This window comes from Staurois parvus, unplaced genomic scaffold (genome assembly GCF_062004578.1).
Source record: "Staurois parvus isolate SC_StPar_1 unplaced genomic scaffold, SC_StPar_1.0 ptg000193l, whole genome shotgun sequence".
Lineage (NCBI taxonomy): Eukaryota > Metazoa > Chordata > Amphibia > Anura > Ranidae > Staurois > Staurois parvus.
In genome coordinates, this window is record NW_028317989.1 from 25,722 (window position 1) to 49,210 (window position 23,489).

Consider the following 23,489-nt stretch of genomic DNA (forward strand, 5'->3'; position numbering starts at 1 on the left):
CTGGGGGGGGGGGGATTTTTACACTGTTCTTTCTCTCTCTTTTTTTCTGTTATCCCTTTTCTTTATGAAAGCTAGTTCTTCCATGACAAATTGATTCCGTGTTAGATTCCAAGGCCATTTTTGCCATACCCACCCTGTGGCCACAGCTCTTATCATAGTCTTGCACTACTGACCGTATGTTACTAATGATACCTTGCGGTCTGTACTGCATTGACAAGATGGATATTTTGTTGATTCGTTGGTTACCCAGACTTTGGGCATCTGCCTGTACACTGTATTTGTACCTCTTTTTTTTAACAACAAAATAAAACAAAAAAAGAAATCAAATTTTATTTTTGTCAATAACATGGTGAGGGTAGATTTCTACCAGTCACAGGCTGTGTAACGCTCCTCTAGCCCGTGCCTTAGAATACATGGGAGGTGAAGCCTTCATCAATTACGATGCAACATTCCCCCCCCATTGTGTTTAACTGGTTAGTTGGCATGAAGGAGGTAGTGGGCTGTCATTTACTACTGTGTATACACCCACATGTGTGACTCTATAGTCACATGGGCTGCCCAGATGTGGTAGGGAGGAAATGTTCAGGGTAGAAATACACTGAAAAGTGAGCATGTGAACAAGCTGCCAACACTGCTCTGCAAAATCCCTAACTGCAGTTGGATATGGGCAGCAGGGGGAGATAGAGAACAACAGGATCAACCACATTTTTTGCAGAATACAAAAAACAAATCTCATAGTGACTGAGTATGAATGGCATGTAATAATTTATTTATTTTTTAATGATGTGTGTTTATGGACACTTTAAAAAAAAAGAAACATCACCTCAACAGCATCCACTGTTGTCTTGAATACAGGATTATTAAACTTGACACTTCTCCAGAATTTGGGTCGATTTGGTGAAAGGAGGTTTTTCCCATATTTCTCTAGTATGTTGAGAGCTGTGATTACAGACCGCAGAGCTGGTCCCTGAGTCCATATAGAGGGAAACAAACAACGGTTAGGATAATAACTGCAGCTTCATGGGTGCAACTTACAGTAAAAATGCAGGGAGGGAAGGTCTTCATAGGTTCAAGTTTTCTTGGTATATATTATATCAAAAGGACAAAAGGATGGAGTTACCATCTACCTGAGCTCCTCCTGGAATAAGACTCTGTAGATCCAGCCTAAGATATCGCTCTTTGAAAGGAACTTCTAACATCTTGTCAAGCAGGTCAGTTGTTACTGTGTCTGGGTGGTTAATTAAAGCAAGTTCCAAAACATCTCTGAGCTGCTCCATCGCCATGGCTTTGTCAATATAGTCAACATAGAGACCTAAGAAATAGGATTACAAGGGCTAGTTTAAAACAGTGGCTTTCCCAAAATGTTTTCATCATCACAAGCCATTCCTACTTTATTGAAGCATACTAACCTTAAAAGTCTCTACAGGTCTTTCAGGGAGTTAATTTGGGCTGGAAGAAGAGCGACTAATAGTTTTCATACTTTACAGCAGCACCCTACCAATGATGGACTGAATTTGCCTAACTGTGAAATTTGGTTTCTGATGCACTGGCTTTCTGAAAACTTAGGGTAAATGCTACTATCTCATCTCTACCTTAAACTGTCTCCCTGCAATACTCAGGATAATTAGTCTATATCTATTTATCTTTGTGTGGTGATTGATTCTCACCCCCTTTTGCCTTTCTGTGATCAGAGAATCAAGTGTGTGTTCTGTCGTTGACCCCCCCCCCCCAAAATTCATGTGATCCTTATCAGTTCCTAATTGGGGCGGGGAAGAGTTGCTCTTTGATAATCTCCCTATAAATTTAGACCAGCTTATGGGGGAGGTCACGGATGGGGGGTATAGTCGCAGACAGGGGGGCATTGTCCAGCGTAAGTACATTTTCTGCTGGAGTGCGAAGCAGCAGTTGAACACAGCAGTTTAACTAAAGCAGGATAATTCAAGACGATACAAGAACTCTACTGCACAATTCATGGACTGCAAGCAAACACCCTGGGAAACGTCTCCTACAAGTCTGATTCCCACTCCATGTACTTTTTAATATGCCCCCTCTACTCCTCCTTTTAATATTATTATCCTCTGTTCTCAAAATGTAATTTCTTTACCTCTCTACTCCACCCCAAAGTTTACACATATCACCCTCACTTCTGCCATCTCCCTACTACTGCTCTCATCACCTCCTGCTAATACTTTACTCACCTGCTGACCAAACATCAGGACAGGAAGGCATGTGCACTCATATACATCCCGCTCCAATCTTACTTTCCTCACCCTCCTTCTCCTAACCTTTGGGGATATCTCCCCGAACCCTGGTCCTCCAGTATCTCACCCCACACCAGGCACCCTCCTTCCTCCAGGAATAGCTGCAATCCACTCAATTTAATCTCAATCCCTGTGCTCCTAAAAACCACCCTCCTTTTCATGTGTGCTCTGGAATGCCCGCTCTGTCTGTAATAAGCTCACCTCTGTCCATGACCTTTTTGTCTCCTGTTTCCTTAAACTACTAGCAATTAAAGAAACCTGGCTTCAAGCAGCTCTGCTTCACCCACAGCACTTTCCTATGGAGGCCTTCTCTGGACTCACTCACCCAGTGGTCGGAAAGGAGGTGGAGTTGGTTGGCTTCTATCCCCACTGAGCACCTTTCAAGTCCTCCCTAACCCTCCCTCTCTATCCTTCTCTTCTTTCGAGACTCACTGCATTCGCTGTTTTCTCCCATTACTCTGAGGATTGCAGTGATCTACCGGCCTCCTGGACCGGTGTCCCGCTTTCTTGATGACTTCTCTGCCTGGCTACCCTACTTTCGTGGGGTAACCGTGGCAGACTGACGACACCAGAAATTTCAAGAGGCAAAGCGTGCACTGGAACAATTGTGGCGTAAAACCAAATCTCAGCAAGCATTCACCCTATATAAATCTGCTTTCTTAACATACAATTCCTCCCTCTATGCTGACAAACAAGCCTACTTTGTCACTCTTATTAATACCTAGCCATCCAGTCCTCGTTGTCCCTTCTCTACTTTTAACTCTATACTTTCTCCACCTCCACCCAGTACCTCACTCACTGCTTACAAGATTGCTAATCATTTTAAAAACAAGATTGATACAATTCGTAGGAGCATTTCCACTGCACAGACATCTATCCCACTTAGCATACCTTTTACTAAATATCTCTCAACACTTTCTTCTTTTGACCTTGTTACTACTGAAGAGGTCACTAAAGGTTTCTCAGAAGCCCGTCTCACCACCTGCCCCCTGTCAACTACTACAGTCACCCTCTTCTTATGTCCTATGCTCCCTCACTCATCTTCAATCTCTCTCTCTAATGGTGCTGTCAGCACCCCTCTAAAGCATGCCCACATCACTCCCATACTTAAAAAGCTCTCACTGGACCCCACCAACCTGAACTTAAGACTCATCTTCCTGCTCCCGTTTACCTCTAAACTCTTAGAATGCTTAGTCTACAATCGCTTGAGCTCCTACCTCACTGACAACAACCTTCTTGACCCTTTACAGTTTGGTTTCCGCTCACTACACTCCACTGAAACTGCCCTACTAAAACTCACTAATGATTTACTAACTGCTAAAACCAATGGCCACTACTCTATACTTACTACTTGACCTCTCTGCGGCTTTTGATATGGTTGACCATCCCCTCCTGCTCAAAACACTCTTGGCCTCCGAGACTCTGCTCTCTCCTGGTTCTCTTCCTATGGCAGTGCTCCTTCAGCCTTACCTTTAACTCTGTCTCCTCCTCACCACTTCCTCTTTCTGTAGAGGTCCCTCAAGGTTCTGTCCTTGGACCCCTTCTCTTCTCCATCTACACCTCCTCCCTTGGTCACTTGATAAACTCCCATGGCTTTAAGTACCATCTCTATGCTGATGACACACAAATCTATCTTTCTACTCCTCACCTCACCCCTTCAGTCTCCTCTCGCATTACTAACCTACTAAGTGACATATCGGCATGGATGTCACTCCACTTCCTCAAACTCAATCTTTCTAAAACTGAGCTCATACTATCCCCTCCAGCCCGTGCCCCCTCCCCCGACTTCTCCATCAAGATCAATAATACAACCATCAGTCCCTCCCCTCATGCCAGGGTACTAGGTGTAATCCTAGACTCCCATCTGTCCTTTCAGCCCCAAATCCAATCACTGTCAAAATCTTGTAGACTTCACCTCCACAACATTCGCCCGTTCTTAACCTCTGAAACTACTACGCAACTTATTCACTCCCTGGTTATCTCTCGCCTTGACTATTGTAATTCCCTCCTCAGTGGCCTACCTAATGGCAGGCTATCCCCTCTTCAGTCTATCATGAATGCTGCTGCTAGACTCATCCACCTTACTAACCGTTCCATATCTACCAACACTCTCCACTGGCTTCCCATTGCCCAACGAATAAAATTCAAAATAATAACAAATAACATATAAAGCCATTTATAACTCTGCCCCCAAATTACATCACCAATCCTGTCTCCAAATATCACTCAAACCGCCCTCTCCGCTCCTCCCACGACCTCCTGCTCTCTAGCTCCCTTATCTCCTCCTCTCATGCTTGTCTCCAGGACTTCTCCACAGCGTCCCCCGTCCTCTAGAACTCTCTACCCTAATCTATCAGACTATCGCCTGCTCTGCCAACCTTTAGGCGATCACTTCAGGGAAGCCTATCCTGCCTTCAGCTAATAACAGAATCTTCTATTCCTCCTATCAGTTCATCCCCCACAGTTATTACCTTTTGTACCACTAGCCCCTCCCTCTTAGATTGTAAGCTCCAAGGAGCAGGGCCCTCCTAACCCTCTTGTATTGAACTGTATTGTTGCTGTATTGTCTCCCTTTATAATGTAAAGCGCTGAGCAAACTGTTGGCGCTATATAAATGCTGTATAATAATAGTTTCTCTCATGAGATATAATAGGGATTGGATTCATGGCACATCACTGTATACAGATTTTTCTCTTGATCAAATTATGTCGCCACATATTAATTTAGCCTATGCTCTTCACTTCCACAATGAACTTTTGCCCTGAGAGATGTTTCAAAAACCTCACAAGGCTTGCCTGGCATAGAATTTGTAGTCTCTGTCATACCTCACTCTTCTTCCCACATTGGCAATGACTTGTCACAATCCAGAGAAATGCATAATGCCACAATGTGGAAATCCAATGCAAAAAAACAAACAAAAAAAATATAGTAAACATAGCCACTAAACAACTGCCCTCTCCTATAGCCGTTCAAGAAAAGTTCCCAACCCCCCTAACAACCCCTTCATGAAATCTTACAGTCAGACCAATCCAGAACACTACAAGTTCCAACTCTCCAAATTAATTCCTGTCTTTTTTTTTCACACTACAGCTTTTTTTTGTGAATGGGTAATGGTACCATGTACCCCATACTCATTCATGTGGGGGAGGGGGGAGCGGGATCTGGGGGCCCCCCTGCTAAAGGGGGCTGCCAGATTCCGATAAGCCCCCCGCCCGCAGACCCCCACAACCTCCGGCCAGGGTTGTGGGGAAGAGGCCCTTGTCCCCATCAACATGGGGACAAGGTGCTTTGGGGGGGGGAGCCCCCCTACCCCAAAGCACCCCCCATGTTGAGGGCATGTGGTCTGTTATTGTTCAAGGGGGGGTGGGCACTCGCTCGCTCCCCCCTTTCCTGACCTGCTGGGCTGCATGCTCGGGATGGATTTTGGGGGGGAACCCCACGCCATTTTTTTAATTTAATTTTGGCGTGAGGCTTCCCCTCAAGATCCATACCAGACCTGAAGGGCTTAGTATGGATGGGAGGGGGGACCCCACGCCGGTTTTTTTATTATATTTTAATTGCCGGCAATTCTTTCTTTTACATTCAGCTGTCAGTGGGAATCCCGCTGACAGCTGAAACATTAATGCATGCTTTTCACTACTAAAATACCGCATGACTTGATAAAATACCTCCTGCGGTATTTTAGTAGACTTTTTTAGTAAATGTACTATTTTTAGTGCATTCTGGGCATTTGGGAAGGTCTTCTGAGGTCTTCTTTTAAAAAGCTTCTAAACGCAAATGTGCATAAACGCGGCTAAACGCAGTATGCAAACGCAGCAGTCAGTTTCCATCGTTCAGAAGAGTTTTCCAAACGCCCCGTGTACATGAGCCCTAAGTCAGTTAAAGTGTTACTAAACCCTTGACCCTGAATTCACTAATAACTGGTCTCCCACAGTATACAGAACATGGAAATGCAGTTATATTAGTAAATATAAACTGCTAAATACCTTTTCTCATTAGCAGTATATAGCAGTCTTATGACTTCTATCAGTGTCTGGCCAAGCACTGGTTAATCTTGCAGGAGTTTTCATTCTGAACTGACTGTCCTATGAGGCTGCATGACCCCTGACCCTGTGTCTGGAAAGTGCTGATTGGCCCTGTGCTGATCACATGCACCCTTCCAAAAGAAAAAAAAAACTCTCTATCAATACACTACTTTACTGAGCATGTGCAAAGCTCTGTACTCCTAGAGCTCTGTACTATCAGCAGACGGATTGGATTCAGTAGAAGAAGGGGAGGATCTGAAAAGACAGGATCAAACAGCCTTTTTTTACACGAGGATTAACCCCTTAGGTTCCACAGTGAGTATAACCAGCATGCTTTACTACATACACAAACTGATTTTAATCACTAAAAATTATGTTGCAGTGCAGCACAAAACCAATGATCATCCACTATTTCTTGCTACAAACACCAGTGTGTTCTGCTAATTTACTTTCCAAGAAGCATCTGATTCTATACTGGCAGAGCTGACATCATTATGTCAGCGCTGTCTGCATTAGGCTTTCCACGCTGCTAGAGCATGCTCATAGGGTCCTCCCATATCTCCCTCACTAACAGTAGGACGCTGGATGGTGCACCTATCAGTATTTATCTGTAGGGCAGTATGCACCCAGGGATGAATGACCAGGAAGCTGACTTGTTACATTCCCGACATTCGTTCTACAGCACACACTGCCCTAAACATTCGTACCACTAGGTGCCCCATCCAAACACAGCAGCTTTGCACCTCTCATAGAGTCTGACAGGCTACCTGCAGCGGAGCTGGATGGGACACCTGTGCCCTTCGCCTGCAGCTAAAATAATTGTTTTCTATATGCCCTGTTCACATTAAATAAAGCTTGCAGGTGAACTGCAATGCGGAACTCTGCAACGTGTCCACATTCTTTTGCGCAACAGTTCTGTTTCTGTGTTTCTATGCACTGCAATGCAGCTGCGGCACATAAAAGGAAATGTCACAAAGAAGTGCCCTTTAAAAGTAAAAGGCACCCCCGGCCGGAATTGACACTATCTGCACGGTAGTACACATTTTTAGCTTTTTTGTGGGTTTTTATGCACTTATGGTTTGAAAGAAGTCTCATTCTGCATAACTACATACATTTTTAATGTATAAAGCTGTAAATGGTGGTACGATTATTAACAATTACTATAATTATACCACCAATAATATGTTGAATTCAATAAAATGCACAGCACATACCAGGCAAACATACCGCTATCTGCTCATATGAAGGTTTTACACAGGGTGTGTATATATTTCTGTTTCAGGGATCAACAAACCCCAGGCATCAGGTCGCCATGTCGACTAGAAATTGCGTCCAGGCACCTGGATTCACACACTGCCTCCCACTGACTTCAATGCAAGGTCACCTCCCGCTGACTTCAATGCAAAAACACCTCCCACTGACATCAATGCAAAAACGCCTCCAATTGACGTCAATGCAAAAACTCCAATAGTAATCCTATGTGAACACTTATCTCCACATTCCACTCTACTCTATCACTTGCCAGTCTGGAACACACTGCTACAAACTAACACAGGACCCTTTTTGTAATGGCACTCAAAACGCAATGTGTGAAGATCGCATCAGTGTGAACCACCTCAATAGGAACACACAATATCTAGACTGTCATGCAAATCTGTGAGTTTAAAAATGCATCCAGAATCACTTATTTGTGAGCCAGGGTTGCTCAATTCACACCTGGGCATTTTGGGAGTGGCAGAATCGCTGTGATTGCAAAATGCAGGTTTAGGTGCCATTATTTTTTAATGGCACCTAAAACGTGTGTGGTTTTGCTGTGACTGTTGGTCAGCAAATAGCATCATGTGAAGCTTGTCGCCCAAAAGTTGCCATGCCCTGGGTGCTGACAACCAAGGATACGCAAAAAAAAGAAAAACGTCTCCTAATTTTTTTAGCTGGCTCCTAGTTTCAAAGCAAATTTGTCAAGCCCTGTTCCATTTTAATACACACATAATTACAGGGCAGGTTAACTGGATGTTATACACCCTAAAAGTACAGATGAAAATACAGATCTGCTCCTGAAATCTCAAGCAAGATTTAGAACTTCTGATTTTAAGATGTGGTTGAGTAAAGATTGTTTACTTACCAAAGTGGACAGAGCTTCACAATATTTACTAACATTTGCTTTGCTGTGTGAACAGCCTCTATGCCTTTAGTAAATCCACCCCACTTTCTTAACCACTTGCCGTTCGGCCGCTGTATATAAATGGGCGGATGGCGGCAGTCCAGGGGCGGGTTGCCGTTTATAAACGCCGCCCGCCATTTTGGACTGTGCACGCTCCCTGGGAGCGTGCAGTACCACGATCCGGTGCCCACTGTGTCCTCCGGATACAGTGGAACACCGATCATGATATGGGACCTCTGTGTGAGGTCACGATCATGTGATCACTGATTGGCCAATCAGTGATCACATGCAGAGTAGCAAGCAAGATGTCACTTCTGACATCATTGCTTACTACGTGTGAAATCTGAATGATCACAGAGGTCACATGGTACAGGGCTATTCACAACAGCCTTGTACCATGTGACAAGCTGTGACCAATCACAGCTCACACAGTAGTTCTCAATAGCTGCAAGAATGCAGCCAGAGACTTTATGGGAGTAAAAGCAATCAGTGCAAAAAAAATAATTCTTCATCACCCCCCACAAGTAGTACAGTGTCACCATGGTGACACTGTATTGCTAGGGTGACAGTATGTAGAAAAAAAAACCCCATAAATAATATAAAAAAATAAAATAAAAATGTAAACAAATTGTTTTACAAATTATAATTTTTGGTTATAAACTAATATGGGTTATTTTTTTTTTTTTTACTAAAAAGATAACTGAATACATTTTGGCAAAGATTTATAATGAAATATTATTTGCAAAATTTTAAAAGAAAAACACTTTTTTTCAAAATTTTTGGACTTTTTCATTTATATAGCAAAAAAATAAAAATCCCATTGGTGAATAAATATCACCAAAATAAAGCTTTATCTGTCTCAAAAAAATGCTAAAAAATTCATATGGGTACAGTGTTGCATGACTGCGCAATTGTCATTCAAAATGTGATAGCGCTGAAAGCTGAAAATTGGCCTGGACAGGAAGGGGGTGAAAGTGTCCGGACTGGAAGTGGTTAAAGCCCACTTTTGTATTTAAAAAGGTGGCAGTCCATTCTTTAGGGTTTATCAAAAGAGAAGTATGGCCAAAGCTTGCTTAGTAATACTTCTCCTCTGGGTCTCAGGAACACACTTACTTGTGCTCTCCTGGGACCCAGAATCAGCCAGCAGAGGGCTAAAACCCACTGTTGGCTGACATCACAGAGCCGTTCCAGGCTCTTGACAATAATGACAGAATCCACCCAGATGCCCGATTGGCAGCTGGCTCAGCCTCTCAGCATGCCTCTGAGAGCCTGAGCCAGCCACTCCCGCCCCTCCCCAGCCCGATGCTCCAGGGAGCACTGGAGGGGCAGAGCAGAAAGCAGTGACAGACAGTCACCACTCTTTGCTCACAACCGACCCAAGAACTGAGTGATTAGCAGTTCTTGACCTTAGAGATGGAGGGGGCAGCTGCAGCATGGAGGTATGTATGGTGGTTTTATTTAGAATCCCACACTTCTCCATTAAGGCAGATAATCATCTGAATGGAAAAGATATTACTCTTGTCGTTGCCAGCAGCACATCCATGACAGCCCATGCAGCTGCTATGGGGCCTGGAGTAGGATAGGGCCAATAGGGAGTTTGTTAAGGAAAACTAAACTGTTAAGTTTCCAGTATAGAATGCCTGAAGTCAGACCTCAGAATGGTCACTAGTCACAAATTCCACTCTGTGTTGTAAGAAGCAGTTAAAAAAAAAAAAACAAACAGAAGGGTGTACAACCTAAGGTCCCTAACTCACATTCATACATACACATACTAGGGCCAATTTAGACAGGAGCCAATTAACCTACCAGCATGTCTTTGGAGTACCCAAAGGAAACCTACATAGGCACAGGGAGAACATGCAAACTCCAGGTGGGTGGTGCCGTGGTTAGGATTCGAACCAACAACCCTAGTGCTGCCAGGCAGAAGTGCCATTTAGCTACTGTGCTGCCCATGCCCAATGTGGAGTCATGTCAATGCTCAACCCCTGTACTGACACAGTTGACACTGCGAACTGCTACTGGGGTCCCCCATGACTATTGTGCTATGGGGTCACATGATTTGTAGTTACACCCCTGGTTTTTGCTTTAGAGCAGTGGTCTCCAAACTGCGGCCCTTTGCTAGCCTTTATCTGGCCCTTGGGGCACTTTTCCTCACAATCATATGAGACACTGTTCCTCCCACTATCAGTGATGGGGCACTATTCCTCCCACTGACACCAACAGTGTGGAATAATTCTTGCCACTGATACTAATGATGGGGGCACTATTCCTCCCACTAACATCAACAATGGGGCACTAATCTTCCACTGATACCAGTGATAGGGCACTATTCCTCCCGCTGGCACCAACAGTGGGGCATAATTCCTGTCACTGGAACTATTCCTCCCACTAGTATCAATGATGGGGCACTATTCCTCCTACTGACACCAACAATGGGGCACTATTCTTTCACTAATACCAGTGATGGGACACTATTCCTCCCACTGACACCAACAGTGTGGAATAATTACCGCCACTAATGATGGGGGCACTATTCCTACCATTAGTATCATTGATGGGGCACTATTCCTCTCATTGACACAAACAATGGGGCACTATTCATCCTACTGACACAAACAGTGGGGCATAATTCCTGCCACTGACACTGATTATGGGGCACTATTCCTCCCACTATTATCAATGATGGGGCATTACTCTTCATTCCTCCTGACACCAACAATGGGGCACTATTCTTCCATTGATACCAGTGATCGGGCACTATTCCTCCCACTGACACCAACAGTGTGGAATAATTCCTGCCACTGATACTAATGACGGGGGCACTATTCCTCCCAGTACCATCATTGATGGGGCACTATTCCTCTCACTGACACAAGCAATGGGGCACTATTCTTCCACTGTGCTATGGGGTCACATGATTTGTAGTTACACCCCTGGTTTTTGCTTTAGAGCAGTGGTCTCCAAACTGCGGCCCTTTGCTAGCCTTTATCTGGCCCTTGGGGCACTTTTCCTCACAATCATATGAGACACTGCTCCTCCCACTATCAGTGATGGGGCACTATTCCTCCCACTGACACCAACAGTGTGGAATAATTCTTGCCACTGATACTAATGATGGGGGCACTATTCCTCCCACTAACATCAACAATGGGGCACTAATCTTCCACTGATACCAGTGATAGGGCACTATTCCTCCCGCTGGCACCAACAGTGGGGCATAATTCCTGTCACTGGAACTATTCCTCCCACTAGTATCAATGATGGGGCACTATTCCTCCTACTGACACCAACAATGGGGCACTATTCTTTCACTAATACCAGTGATGGGACACTATTCCTCCCACTGACACCAACAGTGTGGAATAATTACCGCCACTAATGATGGGGGCACTATTCCTACCATTAGTATCATTGATGGGGCACTATTCCTCTCATTGACACAAACAATGGGGCACTATTCATCCTACTGACACAAACAGTGGGGCATAATTCCTGCCACTGACACTGATTATGGGGCACTATTCCTCCCACTATTATCAATGATGGGGCATTACTCTTCATTCCTCCTGACACCAACAATGGGGCACTATTCTTCCATTGATACCAGTGATCGGGCACTATTCCTCCCACTGACACCAACAGTGTGGAATAATTCCTGCCACTGATACTAATGACGGGGGCACTATTCCTCCCAGTACCATCATTGATGGGGCACTATTCCTCTCACTGACACAAGCAATGGGGCACTATTCTTCCACTGTGCTATGGGGTCACATGATTTGTAGTTACACCCCTGGTTTTTGCTTTAGAGCAGTGGTCTCCAAACTGCGGCCCTTTGCTAGCCTTTATCTGGCCCTTGGGGCACTTTTCCTCACAATCATATGAGACACTGCTCCTCCCACTATCAGTGATGGGGCACTATTCCTCCCACTGACACCAACAGTGTGGAATAATTCTTGCCACTGATACTAATGATGGGGGCACTATTCCTCCCACTAACATCAACAATGGGGCACTAATCTTCCACTGATACCAGTGATAGGGCACTATTCCTCCCGCTGGCACCAACAGTGGGGCATAATTCCTGTCACTTGAAATATTCCTCCCACTAGTATCAATGATGGGGCACTATTCCTCCTACTGACACCAACAATGGGGCACTATTCTTTCACTAATACCAGTGATGGGACACTATTCCTCCCACTGACACCAACAGTGTGGAATAATTACCGCCACTAATGATGGGGGCACTATTCCTACCATTAGTATCATTGATGGGGCACTATTCCTCTCACTGACATCAACAATGGGGTACTATTCCTCTCATTGACACAAACAATGGGGCACTATTCATCCTACTGACAAACAATGGGGCACTATTCATCCTACTGACAAACAATGGGGCACTATTCATCCCACTGACACAAACAGTGGGGCATAATTCCTGCCACTGACACTGATTATGGGGCACTATTCCTCCCACTATTATCAATGATGGGGCATTACTCTTCATTCCTCCTGACACCAACAATGGGGCACTATTCTTCCATTGATACCAGTGATCGGGCACTATTCCTCCCACTGACACCAACAGTGTGGAATAATTCCTGCCACTGATACTAATGACGGGGGCACTATTCCTCCCAGTACCATCATTGATGGGGCACTATTCCTCTCACTGACACAAGCAATGGGGCACTATTCCTCCCACTGACACAAGCAATGGGGCACTATTCTTCCACTGATACCAGTGATGGGGCACTATTCCTCCCACTGATACCAATGATGGGACACTATTCCTCCCACTAATACCAATGATGGGACACTATTCCTCCCACTGATACCAATGATGGGACACTATTCCTCCCACTGATACCAATGATGGGACACTATTCCTCCCACTGATACCAATGATGGGACACTATTCCTCCCACTGATACCAATGATGGGGCACTATTCCTCCCACTGATACCAATGATGGGGCACTATTCCTCCCACTGATACCAATGATGGGGCACTATTCCTCCCACTGATACCAATGATGGGGCACTATTCCTCCCACTGATACCAATGATGGGACACTATTCCTCCCACTGATACCAATGATGGGGCACTATTCCTCCCACTGATACCAATGATGGGGCACTATTCCTCCCACTGATACCAATGATGGGACACTATTCCTCCCACTGATACCAATGATGGGACACTATTCCTCCCACTGATACCAATGATGGGACACTATTCCTCCCACTGATACCAATGATGGGGCACTATTCCTCCCACTGATACCAATGATGGGGCACTATTCCTCCCACTGATACCAATGATGGGGCACTATTCCTCCCACTGATACCAATGATGGGGCACTATTCCTCCCACTGATACCAATGATGGGACACTATTCCTCCCACTGATACCAATGATGGGGCACTATTCCTCCCACTGATACCAATGATGGGGCACTATTCCTCCCACTGATACCAATGATGGGACACTATTCCTCCCACTGATACCAATGATGGGGCACTATTCTTCCCACTGATACCAATGATGGGGCACTATTCCTCCCACTATTACCAATGATGGGGCACTATTCCTCCCACTGAAACCAATGATGGGGCACTATTCCTCCCACTATTACCAATGATGGGGCACTATTCCTCCTACTGACACCAATGATGGGGCACTATTCCTCCCACTGACACCAATGATGGGACACTATTCCTCCCACTGATACCAATGATGGGGCACTATTCCTCCCACTGACACCAATGATGGGGCACTATTCCTCCCACTGATACCAATGATGGGGCACTATTCCTCCCACTGATACCAATGATGGGGCACTATTCCTCCCACTGATACAAATGATGGGGCACTATTCCTCCCACTGATACAAATGATGGGGCACTATTCCTCCCACTGATACCAATGATGGGGCACTATTCCTCCCACTGATACAAATGATAGGGCACTATTCCTCCCACTGATACCAATGATGGGGCACTATTCCTTCCACTGATACCAATGATGGGGCACTATTCCTCCCACTGACACCAATGATGGGGCACTATTCCTCCCACTGACACCAATGATGGAGCACTATTCCTTCCACTGATACCAATGATGGGGCACTATTCCTCCCACTGATACCAATGATGGGGCACTATTCCTCCCACTGATACCAATGATGGGACACTATTCCTCCCACTGATACCAATGATGGGGCACTATTCCTCCCACTGATACAAATGATGGGGCACTATTCCTCCCACTGATACAAATGATGGGGCACTATTCCTCCCACTGATACCAATGATGGGGCACTATTCCTCCCACTGATACCAATGATGGGGCACTATTCCTCCCACTGATACAAATGATAGGGCACTATTCCTCCCACTGATACCAATGATGGGGCACTATTCCTTCCACTGATACCAATGATGGGGCACTATTCCTCCCACTGGCACCAATGATGGGGCACTATTCCTCCCACTGACACCAATGATGGAGCACTATTCCTTCCACTGATACCAATGATGGGGCACTATTCCTCCCACTGACACCAATGATGGGGCACTATTCCTCCCACTGATACCAATGATGGGGCACTATTCCTCCCACTGATACCAATGATGGGGCACTATTCCTCCCACTGATACCAACGATGGGGCACTACTCCTCCCACTGATACCAATGATGGGGCACTATTCCTCCCACTGATACAAATGATGGGGCACTATTCCTCCCACTGATACCAATGATAGGGCACTATTCCTCCCACTGATACAAATGATGGGACACTATTCCTCCCACTGATACCAATGATGGGGCACTATTCCTTCCACTGATACCAATGATGGGGCACTATTCCTCCCACTGACACCAATGATGGGGCACTATTCCTTCCACGGATACCAATGATGGGACACTATTCCTTCCACGGATACCAATGATGGGACACTATTCCTCCCACGGATACCAATGATGGGGCACTATTCCTCCCACTGACACCAATGATGGGGCACTATTCCTTCCACGGATACCAATGATGGGACACTATTCCTCCCACGGATACCAATGATGGGGCACTATTGTTCCACTGATACCAGTGATGGGGCACTATTCCTCCCACTATTACCAATGATGGGGCACTTCTACACCTCCTACTGAACATCAACCCTGCGTCTATGTTTATTCACACTGATGCTGGGCCCGGGATATTTTCTACCCCCACTGGCCACAATCAGCCCCCCCTAAATTCTGAAGGACAGTAAACTGCCCTTTTGTTTGAAATGTTTGGAGAGCCCTGCTTTAGAGCAGTGACATGACATAAGGAGAAATGTATTTATTTATTTCAGGTACTTATATAGCGCCTTCTATTTACGCAGCGCTTTTACATATATATATTGTACATTCACGACAGTCCCTAACCCTCAAGGGGTGTACAATCTAAGGTCTCTAACTTATATTCATACATACACAAACTAGGGCCAATTTAGACAGGATCCAATTAACCTACCAGCATGTTTTCTTTTTGGAGTGTGGGAGGAAACCGGAGTACCCGGAGGAAACCCACGCAGGCACAGGGAGAACATGCAAACTCCAGGCAGGTGGGGACGTGGCTGGGATTCGAACCAACGACTCTAGTACTGCCAGGCGGAGCAATAAGTTCATACGATATCATCCATGTCACACCACTGAGGCTAATCAGTTAATCCTGCTGGTACTTGTCCTAGAATACTTTTCTGTTATACACTGTTAGGCAGAAAAGAAGATTTCTATATTCCAGAGAGGAGTACGGAAATAAATGGAATGACTTTGTGATTGGAAAAGAAAGTAACAGAACACTTTTGTTTAGGAGTGCCACCTCATCCCTTTAAACCCAAATACATATGAATTACACAGGTTCTGGGGCTGATTAATGTGCTAATTAAGCTCACTTAGAGCCTTGTCTGCAGGACATAATCCTCAGATGATTGAATGCATTAATATGTATTCAGGTTTATAGGGGTGAGGTAGCAACCCTACTTCTGTTACATGTATGTCAGTACAGCAGGACATCTGAGGAAGCATGGATAGCAGGACCCCCCAATAAGGACAGGTCAGGGGTCAGGTCCTCACTGCCTGCACACGCTGGAACCTGTAGTTCTCCAAAGTGTTGCCATTCACACAGCACAGCGCCGCTTCATTTTCTAACAGAAGCTTCCCCTAGCTCTGTAGAGGCTTAGTCTTCAATGTCTATCCCCAGGAATCCACCTACCCCTTGTCTGTGTATATTCCGCCCCTCTTACTGAGCTGTGGCCGCACTTACCTGCTCTCTCCTTTCTTTTCTCCTACTTCCTTGTTCTAAGAAATTACAGCAGTCTGGCGCGTCAGCTGAGACACTGCGACACCCAGTGGTCGGAGGAATTAATACACCCATCCCATGACTGCATCCCTATCCCATGACAGCTTGGATCACAAGCAGCAGAGCTAACTTCAAGTCCTCATGCACATGGACGTTGATACAGTAGCTGTGTTTGGCTTCTGGCGTTTTTTTCTACAGCCAGTAAACCCCCCAGCATGTTATCCTATGTGTCCATGCCCACATAAACTGTAATCAGCGTTTTTTGGCTGAAAAAAAAAAACGGGACTAGTGGGTTTCTAGTGGAGTTTTTTTAGCTATAAAAACGCCATGACGCTGAAAAACGCGGCAAAACTGAAAGGCTCCATGTACACTGGGCGTTTTGATAGCACTGATAACGTAAGCTTTGTAAAGTCACGTTGAGTTTTTCAGCTTTTTCTAACGATTTGCATTAGCGTTTAGCGCCGTTTGGTCAAAAAAAGTCCAAAAATGCCAGTTTGAGTTTTACCGCGTTTTGCCACGTTAGAGCGATTTTACAGCTAAAAAACTCCTCTAGAATCCCACTAGCTCTGGGTTTTTTCTCCAGCCAACAAACGCTGATTACAGTCTGTGTGAGTGGACACATAGGATAACATGCTGGGGAGTTTACTGGCTGTAGGAAAAAGCTTCAAAAACCAAAAACAGCCGCTGTAAAAATGTCCAGTGTGCATGAGGACTTAGTATAAAACGCAGCAAACCAGCGTTTTTGGACTTTTTTGAGCAGAAAAAAAACACATATGCATAAAAAGTGACAAAATGCCCCTAAACGATAATGCAGAAACACTACAAAATGCTGAAAAACTCATGTTTTTAACGTGACTTTACACAGCTAACATTACCATCGTTATTAAAACGCCCAGTGTGCAGGGAGACTAAATGGCAGTGTGGGCTACCATGATGTTAGACTACATGTAGCAGTTTACAATGTGAACATGGCATGAGAAAAAAAAAAAAAGTCAAAAATGTTAATATAGTATTTAAAGTGTTACTAGGACCCTGCATTCACTATATCTGGTCTCCCACAATACAAACAACATGGAAATACAGTTATTTTAGTAAATATAAACTGCTAAATACCTTTTCTCATCATCAGTTAGAGCAGTCTTGTGACTTCTATCAGTGTCCAGCTGAGCACTGGTTAAAGCTTGCAGGAGGAGTTTTCCATCTCCTCTGACTGTCTTATGAGGCTGCAGGACCCCAGAACCTTGGTTTGGACAGTGCTGATTGGCCCTGTGCTGATCACATGATCTCTCCAAAAGAAAAAAAAAAAACCTCTCTAGCAATACACACCAAACTGAGCATGTGCAGAGTGACTCCTAGAGCTCTGTACTATCAGAAAATGGTAAAAGTAGACGGAGAGGAGGATCAGAGAAGACACGATTAAACAGCCTTTTTACACAACAATAATCCCTTAGGTTATTATAACAAGCATGCAGTACTGCATACACAGATTGATTTTACTGTTGTGGGCTTAGTAACACTTTAACCACTTGCCTACCAGGCACTTATACCCCCTTATTTACCAGGCCAATTTTCAGCTTTCAGCGCTGCCGCTCTTTGATTGACAATTGCGCGGTCATGCAACATTGTACCCATATGAAATTTTGATCATTTTTTTCTCACAAATAGAGCTTTCTTTTGGTGGTATTTAATCACCACTGGGCGCTTTACTTTTTGCGCTATAAATAAAAAATTGCCAAAAATTTGAAAAAAAAAAAAAAAAGTTTCTTTATTTGTATTATAAAATTTTTCAAACAGGTAATTTTTCTCCTTCACTGATGTGCGTTGATGAGGCAGCACTGATGGACACTGATAGGCGGCACTGATGGGCACTGATAGGCAGCACTAAAGGGCACTGATAGGCAGTACTAATGAGGTGGCACGGATAGACGGCACTGATAGACAGCACTAATGAGGTGTCACGCATAGGCGGCACTAATATGCAGCACTGATAGGCGGAACTGATAGGTGACACTGATGATGGGTACTGATAGATGGCACTGACTGGCATCACTGCTGGGCACTGACTGGCGGCACTGACTGGCACAACCGCTGGGCACTGACTGGTGGCACTGACTGGCAGCACTGCTGGGCTGCACTGGTGGGTGGCACTGGTGGGCAGCACTGGTGGGTGGGCACAGGTGGGTGGCACTGGTGGGCACAGGTGGGTGGGCACAGGTGGGTGGCACTGCTGGGCACAGGTAGGTGGCACTTCTGGGCACAGGTGTGTGACATTGCAGAGTGGCACAGGTGGGTGCACTGCTGGGCACAGGTGGGTGCACTGCTGGGCACAGGTGGGCGGAGCTAGTGGGCGCACTGCTGGGCACAGGTGGGCGGAACTTGCGGGTGGCACTGCTGGGCACCGATCATCAGGGCACTGATCATCAGTGCCCTGATGATCGGTGCCGATCCCCGCTCTGACAACTGCCGGTTCTCGGCAGTACTTTCCTCACGATCTGACAGCGTGAGGAAAGTGCAGCCGAGAACCGGCACTTGCATTTCCCTCTGATCAGCGTGTCATTGGACACCGCTGATCAGGTGGTAAAAGGCCGCTGTGATTGGCCTTTTACCACATCACGTGATCAGCTGTGTCCGTAGGGGATCCCCAGGTCATCAGGAGTAGTGTTCCCATTGGAAGATTTCACCTCTATTGCTTTTCTAGGGACAACACAAAATTTTGGATTTTGTTTTACATAGAGCCTGGGTTCACATTGATGCAGTGCGGAATTCGCAGCGTTTTCTGTACGAATTCCGCACCACTTCACAATCACACCTCATTCATGTGAAGCAATGAATGAGAATGAATAGAGTGTAGGCAATGCAAACAGGCACTGAGAGTTCTGTGTTCAGGGATGGTTAGCAATCGCACATACAGTATATGTACTGTGCCAACTGAACCATGCCTGACATTAAGTATTGAACTAAGCCCTAATTGTAAATCATCTTTGGCAAATAACAAATCTATACTGGACAAGGGTGTGTTTCCCTACGCACCATCTGGCCAATTAATAAATCTAAAACATATAACCTTTATTAAAATATATAAAAAATGTATGCTCAGCTGTAATTAATGCCTATTAGAGAGGAATGTACTGAGCACAAAAATATGACTGGATACCATTGCAATTATTTACCTTACATTCTCTCATGGATAAGCCCCATACATCACCCTATCCAGACAAAAATACCTCATTGTCTTGAGGAATACAAATGATGCAAACGCAGTACAGACCTCTCCAAAAAAAAGGGGGGAGAGGAGTGAATACCATATGCATTCAAAAAGTGCTCCCAAAGAAAGACCCAAAGAAAAAAAACTATACATGTTTTGCTCCAAAAAACAGAGATTTGTCAGGAGTATAAAGAATTAAAACAGCTCACATAGTGGCTGGAAGTTGTGCCTAGCTACACATGGTGCATTTTTGTCTGGACATGGTGATGTATGGGGCTTATCCATGGGAGGCAGACATTTAAGCCCGAGGATGAGTGTACCCATATTACATATCTGTAGCAAGATAGATTATTGTCCATGGGGTAACTCCATTTCCTTAACCACTTGCCTACCGGGCACTTATACCCCCTTCCTTACCAGGCCAATTTTCAGCTTTTAGCGCTGTCACACTTTGAATGACAATTGCGTGGTCATGCAACATTGTACTCATATGAAATTTTTATCATTTTTTTCACACAAATAGAGCTTTCTTTGGTGGTATTTACTCGCTGTTGGGTGTTTTATTTTTTGCGCTATAAACAAAAAAAGAGGAAAAAAAAAACAAAAAAAAGTTTCTTTGTTTCTATTATAAAATTTTGCAAATAGGTAATTTTTCTCCTTCACTGATGTGCGCTGATGAGGCTGCACTGATAGGCAGCACTGGTGGGCACTGATAGGCAGCACTGATGGGTACTGATAGGCGACACTGATAGGCAGCACTAATGAGGTGGCACTGATAGGTGGCACTGATGAACTGGCACTGATGATGGGTGCTGATAGTCGGCACTGACTGGCGGCACTGCTGGGTGGCACTGCTGGTCTGCACTGATGGGCATTGGTGGGCACTGATGGGCACAGGTGGGTGGCACTGATGGGCACAGGTGGGCGGCAATGCTGGGTGGCACTGCTAGGCACCGATCATCAGGGCACTGATGATCAGTGCCCTGATGATCGGTGCCGATCCCTGCTCTGACGTCTGCCTGTTCTCGGCAGTACTTTCCTCACGCGCTGACAGCGTGAGCAAAGTGCAGCTGAGAACCGCCAATTGCATTTCTCGTTGATCAGCGTGTCATTGGAAACGGCTGATCACGTGGTAAAAGGCCGCTGTGTTTGGCTTTTTATCACATCACGTGATCAGCTGTGTCCATAGGACACAGCGATCACGGAGATCGCCAGGTGCGCGCCCCCAAGGGTGTGCAGGAGAACGCTTTCTGGGAGGACGTCATATGTCGGCCTCCCAGAACTGGATGGCCGAAGTGCAGCCATCATTCGGCTACCTGCGGTCGGCAACTAGTTAATAGACATTATATATTCAAGCTGATCAGCATATGATCAAACTACAGTTTCTCTTTTTATGCCATCACTTCATCTAAAAGGTATGGTATTTGATTTGGTTTGGTGTTAATAACCATTTGGATATAAGGTAAATAATTGCAATGGAATCCAGTCATATTTTTGTGCGCAGTACAATCCTCTCTAATAGGCATTAATTACAGCTGAGCATACATTTTTTATATATTTGAATAAAAGGTTATATATTTTAGATTCATCAATTGGCTAGATGGTGCGTAGGGAAACGCACCCTCATCCAGTATAGATATGCCTGACATTAAAGCCTCATGCACACAGGGCATATTTGTAGCCACTTTTATGGGCATCAGGTGTTTTTTTTTACTGCTTCCAAACGGCCCTCCATGTTATCCTATGTGTCCATGCACACATAGATTTTTAGAAGCATTTAGTAGCAGTAGCAGCAGGAAAAAAAAAACCAGGCCCAGTGTGTCCAGGAGCAGCAGCGTTGTGGCAGAAAAAAACGATTAATGCGTGTATACTTGTCTAAAGCCCCTAAACGCATGTTAACGCTAGATGTAGTGTTGATTCATTTCAAAGGCCAGAATAAATGATTATTCTGGCCAATTAAATTAATCAATGCCCAAGCGCTTGACACTTGCAAAGGCTCCTAAATGCTTGTAAAAGCGTTAGACACTTTGACAAGCGTCAGGCTGCCAAATGGAGGGGCATTTTTAAAACATCCTCTGTGCATGTATGCTGAACTGCGCACTAGCATAGTACCAAGCGATCACACTAGTCAAAATAACCAGACTTAAATTTAGCTAACTTAACCCATTTTGCCATGCTTGCATTTTTTTGCACACATTTAAAAAAATTATTTTGAGCCTGAAGCCCCAAAACATGATATATTTTCTGAAAGCAGACACCCCACAGAATAAAATAGTGGCAGTTCTAACTTTTTATGTCACACAATACTACCGTAATGATTTATTACAACTACAAGCAGTAGAGAAAAATTGTAGAAAAATATTGCAGCAAAAGCTGGTTTTGTAATTTTATCTTTTAAGGGGCTTTTTTTTCTTATCTTATTGTGTTTGTTTGAAATTCTGCTGATTCTGTATATAGCCGTACAGAACAGATAGTGCACAGTCCTCAAGTGTTTATCTTCTGCTTTTCTGCTAGCAGGAAACAGGAACTATATTATAGAGAAAAGACGTAGCGTTTAATCATAGATGCAGCTACAAACTTATTAACACTGCTACCTACTGGCTGAAGAATATATCTCTACTGAATATTGATGTACAGTAGTTGTTGCCATTATGCTCTGTATTGTATTGTTTTATTTTCCCTTTCCCTTCCCTGTTCCTTATACCCTGCAGATACCCACTCTCTGAAGAGAGGGTTTTTTTTCCTTTTCTCAGACTCCATGGAAGTCATTTTGTTTTTAGGATGGGGGTGAGTGTAGTCACTCTGCCTTAAATAAAGCTGACTAGTACATATAGTTCTGCTGGGTGGTAATCCCAGGATACTTTGTAGTATCTCATTTGACTTTCTCCTACTTGACTTTATATTTCAATATTTTTATTGAGAAACAAGCATATTAAAACGTAAAACAAGATGGCAAACAATAAAAGAGAAAAAGAAAGGGCCCACCCACAAGGTGGAACAAGATTCAGAATCATAAGCATAACACTGGTAGGTAAATAAAAAAAATTAGCAGACAATAGCATTACAATTCACATAAAAAATGTCATAGCCATCAAAACATACAGGTTTCATAGATCAATAAACAAAAATTAAGTCAAAATGGACCAAAAATAACAGAGAAAAAAAAGTTTCAACAAATAGTAGAAAAAGAGAGGAAGAGAGAGATGAAAAGGAAAGTACTCTTAATTGAAAGAAAAAGAAAAAAAATATAAGAGGGGGGGGGGGTCAGCTGCCAGACACTCACGATACAGTAATATAAGTAATCCAAGGATCCCAAGTCCTCTCAAATCTGGACACATCATCAGAGACGATACTCGTCAGTTTATCATTAACCATTATCCAATTTAGTTTTTGTTTCACCCTATCCAGCGGGATCAAGGATTGCTTCCAACTCCTAGCTATGGTAATGCGAGCCGCCAATATGATATATAAAATTATTTAA

At 44.5% G+C, this 23,489-nt stretch overlaps 1 protein-coding gene across 1 annotated transcript in view; it reads right to left on the reverse strand.

Annotated features, from left to right (window-relative positions):
• Positions 1-16,846, reverse strand: part of LOC149461731 (E3 ubiquitin-protein ligase RNF31-like) — a gene marked incomplete at its 3' end in the record, with an annotated part of 39,897 nt that extends 23,051 nt beyond the window's left edge. The window contains exons 1-3 of the mRNA XM_089677864.1: positions 16,768-16,846; positions 1,128-1,312; positions 824-967 (exon numbers count right to left, since the gene is read on the reverse strand). Coding sequence (XP_089533990.1) covers positions 824-967; positions 1,128-1,283 — 300 coding nt within the window. The remainder of the gene's footprint in view (positions 1-823; positions 968-1,127; positions 1,313-16,767) is intronic.
• Positions 16,847-23,489: the final 6,643 nt, after the last annotated feature.